At 38.5% G+C, this 16308-nt stretch overlaps 1 protein-coding gene across 2 annotated transcripts; it reads right to left on the bottom strand.

The window, feature by feature from the left end:
• Positions 1–775: 775 nt before the first annotated feature.
• Positions 776–15784, bottom strand: Prdx4 (peroxiredoxin 4). 2 transcript variants are annotated; one of them, XM_040744153.1, is made up of 7 exons: positions 15319–15784; positions 9985–10102; positions 7736–7852; positions 5435–5557; positions 3728–3858; positions 3199–3233; positions 776–884 (listed from the first exon to the last, which is right to left on the bottom strand). In XM_040744153.1, the coding sequence occupies exons 1-7, from the start codon at positions 15518–15520 to the stop codon at positions 834–836; spliced, it is 777 nt and encodes a 258-aa protein (XP_040600087.1). In that variant the 5' UTR covers positions 15521–15784; the 3' UTR covers positions 776–833. The 2 variants fall into 2 exon arrangements, with proteins under 2 accessions (XP_040600087.1, XP_005078033.1); XM_005077976.4 differs by lacking the exon at positions 15319–15784 and adding an exon at positions 13295–13651.
• Positions 15785–16308: the final 524 nt, after the last annotated feature.

Here is a 16308-nt window from a genome sequence, read left to right as displayed (position 1 = left end):
CAAATATCTATGATCAGTCACATGCCAGGTAGCCCATAAGCCCACCACTGATAGTGACGGCCTTTCCAGGGAAAGGAGATTTGAATACCAGCAGCATTAGCATGGAAGAGAGGAAGAGGTAGATTCTTCTGGATACCAGGTCCTTTAACTACATGAAACGCTTTTGGGTGATGCAGTACTAGAGTACTGCTTTATATATATATGGCTAGCTATAGACACTTTTTATTTTTTCAATTTTTATATTCTTAAACTGAATATAAACATATCAGCTACTACTTTAGATTTTATTTAAATTGAAAATGTTGAGTATAGAGAAAGGATGGAGCCAGAAGGCGTGAGCTTCAACTATGGGGGTCAGCTATCCATATGTGATGCTAAGAAAAGGGGCTCACAACATGGCAAAGATTTGTAGACCTGTGAGACACAGTGGATTGTTATGAGTTCACATACTAGAGTTAGCTTGTCTGGGCTCAAGGTCTCATGCTGCCTATGCTAACTAGATATGTTAACACTGAGTAATTTACCCTCCTTTCCTCACCTTACAATAAATGGTAATAAAATGAAAATGTATCAGGTCTCCTTAATACAATGCCTGCCACATGGCATGTACTTCACAAATGGCAGTTATATTGATTATGAATTTTGTTCAATTTGTTATTTCTTACCTAAGAAAGAGAATGCTTTTTGTGTTTAATGTCTATCTTCAATAATAAATACCTTTGGCCTGTGACATAGATTTTGATAGTATCTAAGAAATCACAATGGCAAGCCAATATGGTAGTAACACAGTGACCTTTATTGAGAAGGTTCAAACATCAAAACTGAAATATTCTTCAGTTTAGTTTGTCGAAATACTTCAGTTTTCCAGCTGGATCAGGGATTATCTGTTAAAACAAAAAGCAAATTAGTCATTTAAAAATTTAAAAAAAGCCAAAGTACATTATGAATAGTTTGGCATTAATTACCCTCATCTTTAAGATGTAACCATTGCTTTTGTAAAACAAATCAGATTATGTATTATGTTTAGGAGAAACTAGATTTGTACTATCTACTAATCTCAGACCCTAAGAAGCAAATAATATATTTTTCAATGGATTAACATCATCTGTACCCAAGCAACCCAAAATTTCCTATACCACCAAGCTATCATGGCACATTTGAGCCCAATCTAATTAAACACATTCAAAGCATGGTCACAGATTTAATGTATTTTACAATGTATTTAACTGATGTTATATAATAGACTGAAAAGGTATCTGTGTGCTAAGGGCTTATCAAATTAATTTTAGAGGTATTTCAAGTACTGGGGGTTGAACCCTGGGCCCTTTAACTGTTAAACAATAACATTAGCACTTAGCTGTATCTAAAACTTTTTGTTTAAAGCTTTTCTTTTCTGAGACAGGACTTTGCTGTATTTCCTATCTTAGTTTTGAACTCAGGTATAGCCTAGGCCAGCCATGAACTTTTGATCCTCCTACCTAAGCTTCCTAAGTAGCTGAGATTACAGATTTATATCACTGAGCCTGGCTCATAATGCAACGTTTTGTTATCTCAAGCTGCAAAGTGAAAAAAAAAACAGCACAAACAGCTGATAAATAATTCAGTGGATGAATACTCTGAAAAGAAAGAAACTCCTCCAAAGAGCATCTTAAAGAAGATGTGAAGTTACTGCATTAATGGTATCTTGAGCACTAGATATAGAAAATATGGGATTTATGAGATTTAAATTTAGAGGGCATAAACTTCTTTAAGAACCTAGTGAAAATCATGGATTTACAGAAAAATGCATGTGTAACATATACTGTGTTTAATTCTTTCGTTTATTTCTTTTATTTTTCCGAGACAGGGTTTCTCTGTATTGTTTTGGAGGCTGTCCTGAAGCTCGCTCTATAGACCAGGCTAGCTTTGAACTCACAGAGATCCACCTGCCTCTGCACCACCAATGCCTGGCTTGTGTTTAATTCTTAACTGACAAAAATAATTCCACAGGTTTCTGGTTTTGGTCCTTCTTTCAACACACATTTACTGAGTACCTGCTATCTGACAACTATTTAACTGTTAGTCAGACAGTATGCATTAACGAACTAGATAACTAATATCCCTTGACTTCAGACTTATATTCTGTCATTTTTAGACTGGTAAACAGTTTTAAAAACAGGCTAATGGGATAGTGAATGGGGCTGGTACAGAGTGCTTTGGAGTGAAGAGGAGCCAATCAATCACACAGAGGGCAATGCAGAAAGAACATCAAAGAGGCCAGTTAGATGGTTCAGTGGGTAAAAGCCCTTGCCATGCAAGCTTGATGATCTCCGGAACCCTCATAAGGGTGGAAGGGAATAGACTTCATAAGTTGTCCTCTGCCCTCCAAACAGACATGGTGGCATACATAGGCTCCTATCATACAAACATACAATGAACAGTAATAATGTTTTAAGAAAGAACACAGAAGGCAAAATGCTAAGGCAGGATCCATGTTCAAAAAAGAAAAAGAAGTACATCTGAAGGTAAAGAGTTAACTACCACTCCTGGCTGTCTCTTGCTAATGGTACATCTATTTTAAGAAAATTTCTTCCTTCCTTAAATATTTTGTTCCTAACTACTGTTTGATTTTCAGAAGCTAAAAACTTGAAAGATTTTAGATATTATTTAAGAAAAGGTTCATGCAAGTTTCCAAGTCATTCTAGCCAAAGGCTACTTCAAAAACTACTTATGAAGTGTACCAGTATCCCTAAGGGAGGAAGTGTATCTGTTTGAATCTTTTCTTTAAATGACAAGGAGCAATCCATTAGCTTTGGTGACCATTAAATGTAGATTTTCTTCAAAGCTTTCTCCTTTGCAGAGAGGTTTGCTCGGGACTCTTTCCTTGACTCACAATGTGGGAAGAAATTCCATACATAAGCTCTAAGTTGATTCTCCCACATCTCTACTTTGCCCCTTTGGTTTCTCCTTGTTTTGAACAGTGCATTTCTCTGTATAGTTAGCTTTAAAAGTCACAGTATTATCCATGTTATGACTTCCCTGCTTTAGCTACTCTCCTGCCAGTTCAAGGGATGTCTGCAGTATGATTTCTGCTTAGCAATGATTTGTTCATTTTAGAAATCAGGACAGTCTGATTATAAGGAAAGATCACATTAAGGCTGGCATACTTTTTTTGGCTCTGGCCATGCTTTTAACAACAACAAAATCAACATGACTTACTGTTTCACTACCAGGTTTCCAACCAGCAGGGCAGACTAAAAGGAACAAAAATAAGACAAAGGCAGTTAAAAACAGTTTAATTTCCTCAAATGAACCTATTTCCATATGAAAGAAAAATCATACTAAACATGTCTAGACTACCAAGCACTTGGCTTCTGTTAGCTTTTCTGCTAACACTAAAGATTTTTATTCATGAGTTTATTAGCAGGCAGTTTATCTATTTTAATTTAACCAGTTATACTTACTTGCAGTTACAATATAAAAAATAAATTGGACATGTCTAATAATATTAGAAAATCTGGTAAACTAAAATACCTAGTCATCCCCTTGAGTCATGTTCATGCAAGCAACACTAATAAAAGCTCAATGGGTCTCCAGTAAAAAGTAGGAGGGTGCTTGGAAGAAAGGAGAAGAATTTTGGTAGAGAAGTGGATAAGAGGGTAATGAGGGGTAAAAAAGATCAAAATTCATTGTAAACATATATTGATATTGTCAAATAAGAAAATAAGGTTTTAGAAAAGAAAAGTACCTTCTCCATGCTTGTCAGTATACTGGAATGCTTGAACCAAACGCAGTGTCTCGTCCACTGATCTACCCACAGGAAGGTCATTCAGAGTAATCTGCCTTAGGACTCCTTTGTCATCAATAATAAAGAGGCCTCTGTAAAGCACAGGGATGGTAAAAGTGATTCCATTTCTTCTTAGTTAAGGTAAGTATTCTGCTGTATAGTAGTACTATTCTATTGACACATACATTCCTATTTTAATATTATATATTTTTGGATTATCACTGTTAAATAGTTTGAAAATTTGATTTTGAAGAACTGGAGAGACAGCTCAGCAGGTTAAAGCACACACTTCAATTTCAGAAGACCCAAGTTCAATTCGCAGCCCCCATTTCAAGCAACTCAAGTGCCATTAACTCCACTTCCAGGGATCTGATGCCACTCTCTTAAGGCACATATCTACATACAGACACACAAATAATTTTAAAAATCTGGTTTGGGGGAAGGGGAAATCTTTCAGGATTTATAAGCAGGCTTAAGGGGCTTAACTCCTCCTTGTGTATCTGTAGGCAGTTAATGGTTGTTTTCTTCAGTCACTGGTAAGGTGCCCATGGTCCTATAAATCACCCTACTTAAACTCACTGGACCACACACACATGCAAAAAGGGCATGAAAGTAGAGGATGATTAGGATCAGCAGGGGTGGGACAAGGGAGTATAATGGGGAATTTAGTATGATCAAGATACTTTCATTATCTACATGTACAAAATATTATAATGAAATCCTGTATTTTGTGTATAATGTTTTAAAAAAACTTAATATATCTGGTGGCCCATGTCTTTAATCCCAGGACCAGGAAAGCAAAGACAAATAGATCTTTGTGAGTTGGAGGTCAGCCAACTCCACACTAGTTAAGGCTACATAATTCTCTGTTTCAGAAAACAAACAAACAATTCCTCCCTTTGAAGGGAAAAAAACTTTAATCTGATTTTAAATAATCCTGGCACTTGGGTGGGGGGTGCAAAGGCAGGATAATTAGTTCAATGCCATCTTTAATGTAATGGTGTTCAAATCAAAAACCTATTAATCAAAATAAAAGGGCAAATTCAGTATTAGGTAATATTACTTGGTCAGTCAGTGTTTAACCACTTTTAATGTTTTAAGGCTAAAATTGCCCTTTTTATCAAAGAATTCTATTTGTACTTACTAGCGCATGTAAAAGCTGCCAGCCTTGTCTAGAGTGAATTCCAGGACAGCCAAAGCTATAGTATCTCAAATAATCAAAACCCAAAAAAAGCTCAGAAGGCTACGGGGTGAGATACTGCCTTAGTCTTTCCAAAGATACAGGTTTGCAAAGTACTAAGCAGACATTAGAAAAAAACAACTGAAGCCAGTTCAGAAAAAAGGCAAAAGGAAAGTGTTAAGGGGATAGTAGACCCAGATACAGGTGTGGTCTCTGCTATTATGCTATAACTCTCACTAAATTTATAGAAATCTACACATCTGCTTCTTTTATCAGTAAACAGAGAGGCTGTCAAATCCCTCTACCAGCTCTAAGAGTGTGCAACTCTAGTTTAAATAGGGCATCAACAGTTTAAAGTCTATCTACAACATCCCTGCAAATATAGCGAAATAGTATTTGTGATCAAAATACCTTCTCAAGTATCACCCATTTCTAGGAAGATTATAAATGTACTTGCATTTCTCAAAATGTTAATCAAAGAGGGGTACCTAAGAGTATGGCCTGAGTCCTCGAGGTATACACCATAGTCCTTTGAGATCTGATGGTTCAAGTCTGAAAGAAGTGGAATCCTTATTGGTCCCAGTCCTCCCTGTCTTCGAGGGGTATTAATCCTGTAATAGACAGAACACTTCAGTTCTCAGAGATAAGTGACATATTAAAAAAATCAACTCTTTTCACATATGAAAGTACATAAATGCAACCATATATAAAAATATGCCCTTTATAACAAAAACAGGCTACTGTACTTTTTATTTTCAAGCCTTTTTTTTCTTACTGGGTAGTAAGTGTATCCACATCCTTTAAGTACTTAATGCTGATACACATGGCATTTTTAATGTATGAAATATTATATTTTATTGATCTCTCTGGGCAGACATAAAACTGATTACATTTCTCTTTTATAAACACTGCTGAAAGCTTCCTATAGCTTCCTATACTCTTAGCCTTGCATATTTCTGTTACCTTCTAAAAGCAAGACAGGATAACTGGCTGATCTCCAAGTCACACAGATCTATTTGCCTCTGTTTCCCCAGTGCTGGGATTAAAGACATGGGCAACCATACCCAGAAAGATAGGATTTTTTAAACATATGTTAATTATATATAATACTGGATTTTGATATAATAAAAGGGTGTGTCTTAACTCTTAGAACAGATGACAATACAAAGCCTTGAAAAAGGTGGGATCCCATGTGAAACAACGAGGGAATTTACTCACAATTGCAAATCCATCAGTTCTCAGATTTAAGTATCTGTAATCTGAGATCCCAGTACTTGTGCACTGTGACCCCATGGAAGGACACTGACACAGTAGCAAAATAAAACAAACGGAAATACTTCTCTGTGGGTCTGCACCCCCAATTCTAAGTGGAAACCTTGGCTAGGATTAGTATAAAACTTATGTATTTAAGAACATAGCACCAAATTCCCATAAAAAGGACACCAGAGGGCTGGACAGATGGCTCAGTGGTTAAGAGCACTGTCTGCTCTTCCACAAGACCTGAGTTTAATCTCCAGCACCACATGTTGACTCACAATCATCTACAATAGGATTCAATACCCTTGCTAGCATGCAGGTGTACATGTAGATAGAACAATAATAAATAATAAATCTTAAAAAAAGAAAAATACGGGGCTGGAGAGATGGCTCAGAGGTTAAGAGCACTGGCTGGTCTTCCAGAGGTCCTGAGTTCAATTCCCAGCAACCACATGGTGGCTCACAACCATCTGCAATTCAATCTGGTGCCCTCTTCTGGCGTGTAGACAGAACACTGTATATGTAATAAATACATAAATCTTAAAAAAAATAAAAGAGAACAACTTAAAAAAAAAGAAAAATACACCCAAATCATATGGAATAGTGTAACTTTTTCCTTAGTTGACATACATTTTAATTCTAGAAGATTTATAATCATTACAAAAATGATAACACAAATGAGCACATAAACTTAATATTATTCTATTAGTAATCATGATATATTTGTTATTTATAATTGTAGGTCTCCAACCAATTGGACTTAAACATTTTAATGTGTCCATAAAAATTGCCAGTAGGGAAAAACGCTTATGTTTTGCATTTATAAGTGTAATGGATTAAATATATTACATTTTAAAATAAAAAGAATTCTCAATGATCTTTACTGTGTAAAAAAAAATTCAGCACAAAACTGCTGACATTATTCAAAACTCATATACCCATACACTTTTCCAATTCTGATCCATGTTGCTGAGCTGCTCTCCAGAAGTGCTGAACCCTCAACTATGTCTGAGTGCCATTCCTTCCCACCTCTAGCAACACTGAGATTTTTTTCAATCTTGGCCAATGACACAGGGTGAAATGGCATGTCTTGTCATTTTAACTTGCAATTCTTTGCAGTTTATTACGTGACACATCTTCTCATGATAATACATTTTTTAGAAACTACTTTTAGAAACATTTCTTTTTGTTTTTGTATCATGAGACAGGATCTTACTTTGTAGCCTGCACTGGCCTTGATCTCACAGAGATCCTTCTATTTCAGCCACACTACTCTAAAGTCAATTTTTTAAAAATTACTGTTTTGAAAACTATAAAAGCCAATGACTGAACTAACACTGATGACTATGTAATAGAAGAAGTGTTCTAATTGTTTTTCACATCAAGGATACACAAAATTATATTACCATATTAAGAGCTATTTGCACATGACTAAGAAGTAAATCTAATTATAATATTACCATATTAAGAGCTATCTGCACATGACTAAGTAAATCGATTCATTTTATCCCAGACTTAAGGCAAACACTGACCAGGCCAAGTGGGTAAACTGAGAGTCGACAGAGCATGCCACCACTTCAGTATTTATAGATCTGAATTCTTCAATTCGGTCACCGAAAGCAATGATTTCAGTTGGACAAACAAAGGTGCTAAAAGTTGATAAAAAGAAAACAAGTTAATATTCTCAAAATAAGCACACAGCTGAACTTTCAAATGAGCTTTTGAATATATAAACATATCTTAAGGACAGCTCACAGATGAGTTTTCTTCAAGTGAAATCCTAAGACAGAATTTAATTAAATATTTTAAAGAAGTTTTGAGTTCTCAATTGCATTTCAACAAAATTTCTTCTTACAATTCAACTGATTCGTGTGTGACCAATGTTTCCTTCTTCCTCACAGCAATACCATCTCATGAGCTTTTAATTAATATTTTGTAGTTTAGTGTTTTACAGATTTCAAGAGAACTAAGCAATGTCTAGACAGTTACTCTTCCACCTTGTGTTGCAGCCCCATGTAAAATATGCCCAGGTAATAGAAATTCTGTCAGAAAGCAGGCTGAGAGGATATTATTCTGTGCAGCAATTTTTAAAAAGGCTTTTATTATTTTATGTTTATGACTGTTTTGCCTGCATGTATGTCTGTGTAACATGTATGTGCTTGGTATCTAAGAAGGCCAGAATAGAGTACCTGGGTCCTCAAGAACAGCCATTTCTCTTAACTGTTGAGCCATCTCTCTAGCCCCACTGGGGAGAATTTTTTTCAAACCATGGTTAAACTAATTTTGTGAGCTGCAACCAAAGTTAAAATGTAATATAAAATGTCAAAACATCATACATAATGATGCTATCTATTGGACTTTTGTGTACATATGAATTTGTTTAGCAGTGATATTAAATCTTAACTTGAAGCTAAGTTTAGATCTCTAATTTTCAGAAAGGGAACACTTGGGAGTGCCAAATTGAAGGGGTGTTTTGAGAAGGTGGTTATTTACCACTTTGTATGGAAACTTTTCAATATTTTAACATTAAGCATGGCTGTCCTTGTGTACACAGACTGAATATTACCCTGTGTTCATATTCATGTGTATTGGGTGGCAACAAAATGTGTGATTCTTAATGTCTGGGGTTTGGCCCAAAAGTTTGAAAAGCATAGATTTGGGGGACAAGTTCCTACTTAAGCCCAATAGTAGATTTAAAAATAATTCAGTTGTTCAAGCACAGCATTGCCATAGGCAAACAAATGGTTCTAACTGTCCGTGGTAATCTTGGCTATATAACATACTTCCAGTATTTCCTAAAAGGGTTAATGGTCAGATTCTACCTTCTTTCTTATTATCTCAAGATTTCTACTTCTGGTTTCTGTTAGAAATTTACTTAGTCTTTTAGTTGAAAGAGCCAGAGTACAGGCTGATTAGAGAGATAACTTCTGTTGGGTTTAATGCTCTAATATTTATTAGAATTCTTTCCACTTGGCTTAGTACAAAGGGTTGGCAAACTTTGTTCTACTGGCCAAATCCTGCCCTCTATTGGTGAGATTTCTCTGAAGCAAAGCAGCAACCATGCATGTATATTTTATATATAGATCCAAGCATGGAATGGGGAAGATGGACAGCTGCATAGAGATAACAAGATTAAAACCACTTACTGTTCTTTGTCCTATAGGGGAACTATTAACTTCTGGCTTACAATGTATAGAAATGAATTTAATTTTTGCCAGTTCTAGATTCATCTTACTGAACAAAGTTACAGTGGCAAATGTAAAGGGATCTTTTAGTTGCTTTTTGTAACCCTACCCTGCCCCAAAATAAATAGAAAAAAAAATAAGATGTTGAGATAACTAATATTTTTGTTTGTTGCTTTTCACTCTTTCCTGAGTAAGGTAGTCGCTGAATTGTATGTTTCAAAATAAACTCCCTGATGTGAATAACTACAAGACAATTTATAATTGAATTTATGACCATTCAAATAATGCTTTCACAATTGAAAAACCCCACAATCAAAAGGTATTACTATATATATAGTAGATATTATTAAAATGGTTAAATCTCAGGAAAATGATACAGCAAATAAAAATAGCAAAGCCTTTATAGTAAACAGAATTATGTACTAACTCTTGCATTAACTACTTGCTAAAATATCAGTCTATTTTCTTGTGTTTGTGACTCTTAAGCTTGCCTTACTAAGAACCATCAGTTGAAAAACAAATTCTGTTTGTTGTTCTTAGATAACAAATGACAAAGACTGGCATTTTATTAGTGGCTACTTGTAAGTATTACTTACAAATCAAGTGGGTAGAAGAAAAAAACTAAGTATTTCCCACGATAGTCAGTCAGTTTGAGCTCCTTGAATTCTCCATTTATCACAGCTGTTCCTTCCCAGTAAGGTGCTGGCTTGGAAACTAAGGAAGAAAAACAATGTTCTATGAGTCCGAGAAAGTTATTGGAATGGCAAAGGACATCTTTACAAAAACTCTAAAAATTGAGACTTTTAAAGCTTTGAACTTCGTTGGTAGTCTGGAAGCTTAGAGACTTCTGAGAACTTATAACAATAACTTACTGTTAGAGGATATAAGATACATAGAATTACAAAGAAATCTAATTACCCTGAATTGCAAGTATAAGCATTCAAAAAGTTGGTGATGTAGCAATAGCTGTGTGTTCGATCACACCTTCAAGGTACAAGATGTGAGAGTGACCCTATAGCTCTGTAAGATAATGACAGGATCCCTGCAATAACTATCATACAGCATGAAAGTCTGTGTCCCAATGGGCAACAGGTACAAGCAAGTACTTCTGGATTGAGTGTGAGTTGTTGCCCATATATGTAATAGGAGGAAATGCTAAATTTCAGTTGGATGTTAGTTAAAATACTTTTATATATAGAATTTTTCCTGGTTACTGTAATTAATACACATTAATTGAATGAAATGAGGAAAATATTTCTGTCCATGCCCACAAAGTCCTATATCTTATCCTTGTACTAACTACTACTGGGTATTTAATTACAGCCCCCCCCAGTTGTCCCAGAGCATGGATAGTTTTCCTAGAAGGTTTTGAAAAAGGAGACTCCCCCCACCCGTTTGAACCAGTTTCAAATGACTTGATGCAAATCAATAGTGCTGCTGTCCTGTACAGGCATGCTGTAACTCTAGCTAGCACCCTTAGATGATTATGTCTCTTCATGCTGTTGACACATTCAAAGAACACTTTCAAAACGATTACAAATATTGAGAGCGATACTTGCTTCCAAGTTCAACTAAAGTTTCTAGAATCAAGCCTTACATGTTTGTGTAGAAGCCAGGACCAACAATTGCTCTACAGAGACAAACTGAAGATTAATTTTTTGTGAAGTTAACATATAATATGTGATTTCTTACACTGAATCAGAACACTTAATATAAACAATCCTGATCTTATTAAGAAAGGCCAGAAGAGAAAATTAGAAACGTGCTAAAGTCTGTATATTTTATAGTCATCACTTCAAATGCTTAATTAAGAAAGAGGTTATAATAATTGTAATGATCTGTTATGACACTCCTTAAGGACTTTACATATACAGAAAACCATGTGAGGAAAATAAATCTTGTTCTGAAAATTGATGTTTGCAAATTTTTGGTTTGATAGTAACTGCAGTTACTTTGCTAAGATTTTTAAACACAAATATTCCTAAAAAAAACCCTCTGAATCTATTTAAAAAACAAAACAAAAAACATGGTGATGTACACCTTTAATCCCAGCATTCAGGAGGCAGAGGCAGGTGGGCCTCTGTGAGTTCAAAGCCAGCCTGGTGGTTTACATAGTGAGTTCCGGGATAGCCAGGGCTACATAGAAAAACCCTATCTCAAAAAATAAACATGTTCTTAAATATGCACTGCATAAGGATTCTGGTAAACACAGAGAAGAATTATGAAGATGATTTAAATCCCCTGTCTCTCTATCATTGGTTTAACTACTATTAACATTTTGACCTTTCCTACTTTTTCCAAACACAAATCTGGATCAGGTTGCATCCTCATCTTTTCCTGTCACTGAAAATGTAATTTATGACACTTTCCATATTGTTAAAATGATTTAAAAATATAGCCTTAATTGATCTACAATATCCTCTTTTATAAATAAAAATCCTCATTTTCTCTAATTCTACATAAGTCTGTATATGACACCAAATATGTAAAAATTACATAAAATTTTGAAAGGTTTTTGGTAAACAGAAAGCTATTATACCTACTAGTTTTTCTTTTTTTTTTTTTTACTTCCAAATACGGCTTTGGATAGGCTTTGTTTCCAGCAGGAAGTATATTTGAGTAAACACATTTCAGACTATCTTCCTCAGGCAAGTGAAATCAATGAGACTTGGAAATATTACTGTTTTAAAGCAAAATTGGCTTTCTAAAAACAATCCCAAAGCAGTTAACTTGTACTATGAAACTACAAATACTTAAGGAGGCAAAACAGCCTTTGTCATTCATTGCATGTGGGAGCAACATCCCATTGTCTCTGGAGGTTCATAACTGTGAAGTAGCCAGGTGTGGTGGGGCACATTTGTAATCGAAGATCTCTGCAAGAGGAACTAGGAGGGCCATAGTGTTTGAAGCCATTCCATCTGATCTGTCCAGACCCTATGCTCAAAACGCAAACCTCAAATTGTTAAGTATAACTATTTTTTTCACAGAATTCCAGGACATAATGTGCTGCAACCACCAATATTCAAACATACACCTACAGAATGTCAAATAATCCCTAAGAAAAGTGGGTTAGGGAAAACAACTAAGACACAGGCTTTGTCTGGATGTCCTGGTCACTTCTTTTTGGCAATCTTAATATCCAGATGCAGCAGGCCACAACTTTCTCACTATCAACTTAGTCTGACGTGTCTTTTCTGAGAGTGGCCACTAGCTTCAAACATTGGACAGAAAGACAAATAATGAAAAGCCCAATTGGCAGTGCTCAGGATTTACCATCAATCCAATTGTGCTACTTCGACTCCCTATCCCAGTTTCCCTCCAAAATACTCTATATTATACTCCCTGTCCCAGTTTCCCTCCAAAATACTATATAATAGTCTTCATTTTTTTGAACCATCGATAGCCACTAACTCTACAAATTTTGGGGAGATGACTTCACTAAGAATCTTTGTATGGTATGAAAAAAAAGTTTGACCTTCTCAATATTTGTTTAACCACCTCTCTGTTTAATCAAACTTTCTGTGAATCATTATTCAACTTATCAGTGTACTTTCTTCCCTGAAAAAGACAGGACTGCTGCAGGCATTTTCGGGTATTTAAGGAAGTCTTTTAGTTTGCACAACACCCCACATGCCTGCAAGCCCGGGACCAGAAACACCCACGTTTGCGGCTTTAGGGGTAACCGCTACCTCTCCCGAAATCAGATCAGAGGAAACTATTTCTTTCTTCACACCAGGAACCCACCTCCATCCTCAAACCCACAAAGGCAACCGGGTGGCAGCCCCAGAGCTCAGTCTTGGGGGTGCGGCCCAACTCCAGCCCCACCCTTTTGTAGCATCCACAGTAAGGGTCTAAGTATCCCTGAGTTCTGCCCCATCCACCCAACCTCCGCAGGGCACCACCTACTCTTGGCTTTGCTTAGATGCAGGGAGTGATCTGCGACTGAAACCCGGGACACCTCTCCCGGGTACACTTGTCCACCAGCGTAGAAGTGGCACTCGCTTTCGCGGGTCCGTAACCGCTCTTCCGACTCCAAACCCTGCAGAGCTTCGGTCCGCAGCAGGAACAGCAGCAGCGGCGGAAGGAGCAGCACCAGCTTTCGGGTCCAGCGACGGGACAGAGTCGTCGCGTCCAGTAGCTTGGACCGCGTCTCCATGACCGAACGAGCGCGAAAACACGTCCCTCAGCAAAAGCTCCGGGTCCCCTGCCGCCAGGCGGCTAAAAGAGCGCGCTGGAGACCACGCGAACCAGGGCGCGGCCTCGCGAGACTTGCTCCGCCCCACTCCGCCCCCCCGCCCGCCACGTGGGCGCAGGCCCCGCCCCTCCCCCCAACGTGCTACTGCGCTTGCGTCATAGAGGGGGGCGGGCCAAGCTGAAGTGTTTTTCTAACTTCTCGAAAGCGGCTTCTAAGCATAGGTGGTGACTGGAGCCCAGAGCTCTGGCGAACCAAGTCCCTGCAGATGTGCTTCCATGGCCATCACTGTAACAGAGCTGCCCTACCCCCTCACTTTGTCTCTTCAGAAGTTCACAGTCACCTATGTGCCTGTAAAGGACAGGACTTCTCTGTCTAGCTCTGGCTATCCTGGAGCTGGCTCTGTAGACCAGGCTGGCCTCAAAGTCACGGAGACCCGCCTGCTTCTCCCTCCCAAGTGCTGGCACTAAAAGTGTGCACCACCACCGCCTGGCTGCAATTTATATTTCTAATTATGGTCATCTTTGTACATTTTATTGTTCTTTTTGGGAGATCACACTTGTGTACACTTAGGGTGCAGTGGGATGAATATAATGTGGAATGTAGTCGTTACCTCATTTTCCTGTCAAGACCTGTGAAGTTCTAAGAAACTCCTTCTAGTACACTGCAAAAGCACCATTACCCATTTACCCACCTAACCCTCTCCCTCTATTGTCTTGCCTCTCCTACCCATGATACACTGCTGCATGCCTTGCCACCATTTAGTGATTGCCCAGCGCCTAGAGCAGTCCCCCCACTTCAGCTTGACAAAGACTGAATTGTGACGTCACCTGTTTGTTCTCCGAGGCCCTAGTGCTGCCCTTCATGCACTAACCACAACTCGATGTCAGACCGTGCCTGTCCTTCCATTCACATCTTTTTAAAAAATATTAATTATTATTATTATTTTGGTTTTTTGAGAGAGGGTTTCTCTGTGTAACAGTTCTGGCTGTCCTGGAACTCACTTTATAGACCAGGCTGGCCTCAAACTCAAAAAGATCCACCTGGCATTTTATTTTAATGGGTGTTTTGTGTGTATGTGTGTCTGTGCATCGCTTGTGTGCCTCAGGCTCATAGAGGCTAGAAGATGGCATCGAAGCATCCTCTGAAACAGACACTTGGGAGCTGCCATGAGGGTGCTTGCCCTCTGAGAGCAGCTGGCACTTTTAACTACTGAGCCATCTCTCCAGCCTCCTTTATTACAAACATTTTGATTATGGGCCATTACTGTGTCTAGTCTCCCTTCCTCTACATACATTTGACCCATTAATCCTTTCACACCATAAATTTCCAAAGTATAATTGACATTCATTACATTCCTCTGTTAGTCCAGTATTCTTTTCGTCGCAGTGTGATCTATTAATGTAGTTCCATAATTTCCCTCTCTAGATCTAACCTTTTATCAGTTTGGTGAGCACTCAAAGATAAAAGCATCTAATCTGAAAAGCAGTATGTCCTTTTTCTTCGAGCAGGAATTAGAGGGCAATCAGCCAGTTTGGTGACTTGAGTGTGTTCCAGGTGTGTATGTTGTAAAATCAAATGTGGTGCCGGAGGTAGGGATGCAGCAGAATTCAGTCTTAAAGCACATGTCCAGGAGATTCTGGGTTCAGTTTCCAAAAGCATCGTGGCTCACCTCTGCCCCAGGCGCTCCCCTCACCCCCCTGCCCACATCTTCTGGCTGAGAGGAGAATATACTTACTCATAACATTTTCTTGTAGCTCTTCACTTTCTGGAGGTCCATAGATGATAGGCCTCTGACGTGGTAGCTCTCGTTCCCATTCTTCTCCTTCCCTAGCCTCCTGCTCAACATGGAATGGAAGTGGAACCCTAGGGGCTCGGATTTGAGTCCCAGAGATTCGACTAAGGCCTATGCCCCCTCTAGAGCGGCTGCGGTGATCCATGGTGACTGTAAAACTGCCACTAGCCTTAGTGAATTCTAGGCCCTGAGCTGGGCCTCTTAGTTTGAATTTGAGTTTTAAAAAAAGCTGGGAGGGAGTGATATATCCCTATATCTCTTTGCCTCAGGCTGAGCTGAGGTGCCCCAGTTGGTATCAGGGACTGCTCACCAGCTGGGCCCCAATGACCCCTGCCCACTGGGGAGAGTGACCAGATTGGCCACCTCCCTACCACCTACAATGTGTCCCTCAGCTGGTCTGAAATCTCTTGGTAGCTGGCATTCTGAGTGTCACTTGATCAGAGGCCTTTCAGCCAATGATATTTGGGCAGACATTATGCTGTCATAGTAGCAGCCACCAGGAAGCTTCAAGTGATAGCCTTGCCCTCAAGCCCCCCACCATCCAGCTATAGTCATGTACTCATTAAAGATGCAATACCATCAGGCAGGAGGCAGTGGTTCCAAATATCACAGATACTAACCAATGGCCACCTAAGTGTCTATATATTAACTTGATTTGCCCACACATTTTTTTTACTTCTAATGGGGCCCTACATAGTATGGACACTGAGAGGGAAGTGTATACCCTTGCGTGTTTTGGCAAAGTGGCAATATATCCTCGTGGAATCCATATCTGATACTGTCAGTGGATACATTTGCAGGTTCCACTGTGGGTATCAGAGCGAGGCCACACTCCTGTCTGCTTTCTTCCCTCTGCCTGGTATCTTAAATACGCTCCCAGATGCTACACTAGGCCTTGTGTGGTCTCCACCTGTGTTGGGGTCCTTTCAATTC

Source organism: Mesocricetus auratus, unplaced genomic scaffold (genome assembly GCF_017639785.1).
Source record: "Mesocricetus auratus isolate SY011 unplaced genomic scaffold, BCM_Maur_2.0 Super-Scaffold_100003, whole genome shotgun sequence".
NCBI lineage: Eukaryota > Metazoa > Chordata > Mammalia > Rodentia > Cricetidae > Mesocricetus > Mesocricetus auratus.
Note: the sequence above shows the minus strand (reverse complement) of the source record. Positions and strands in the feature narration are given on the sequence as shown.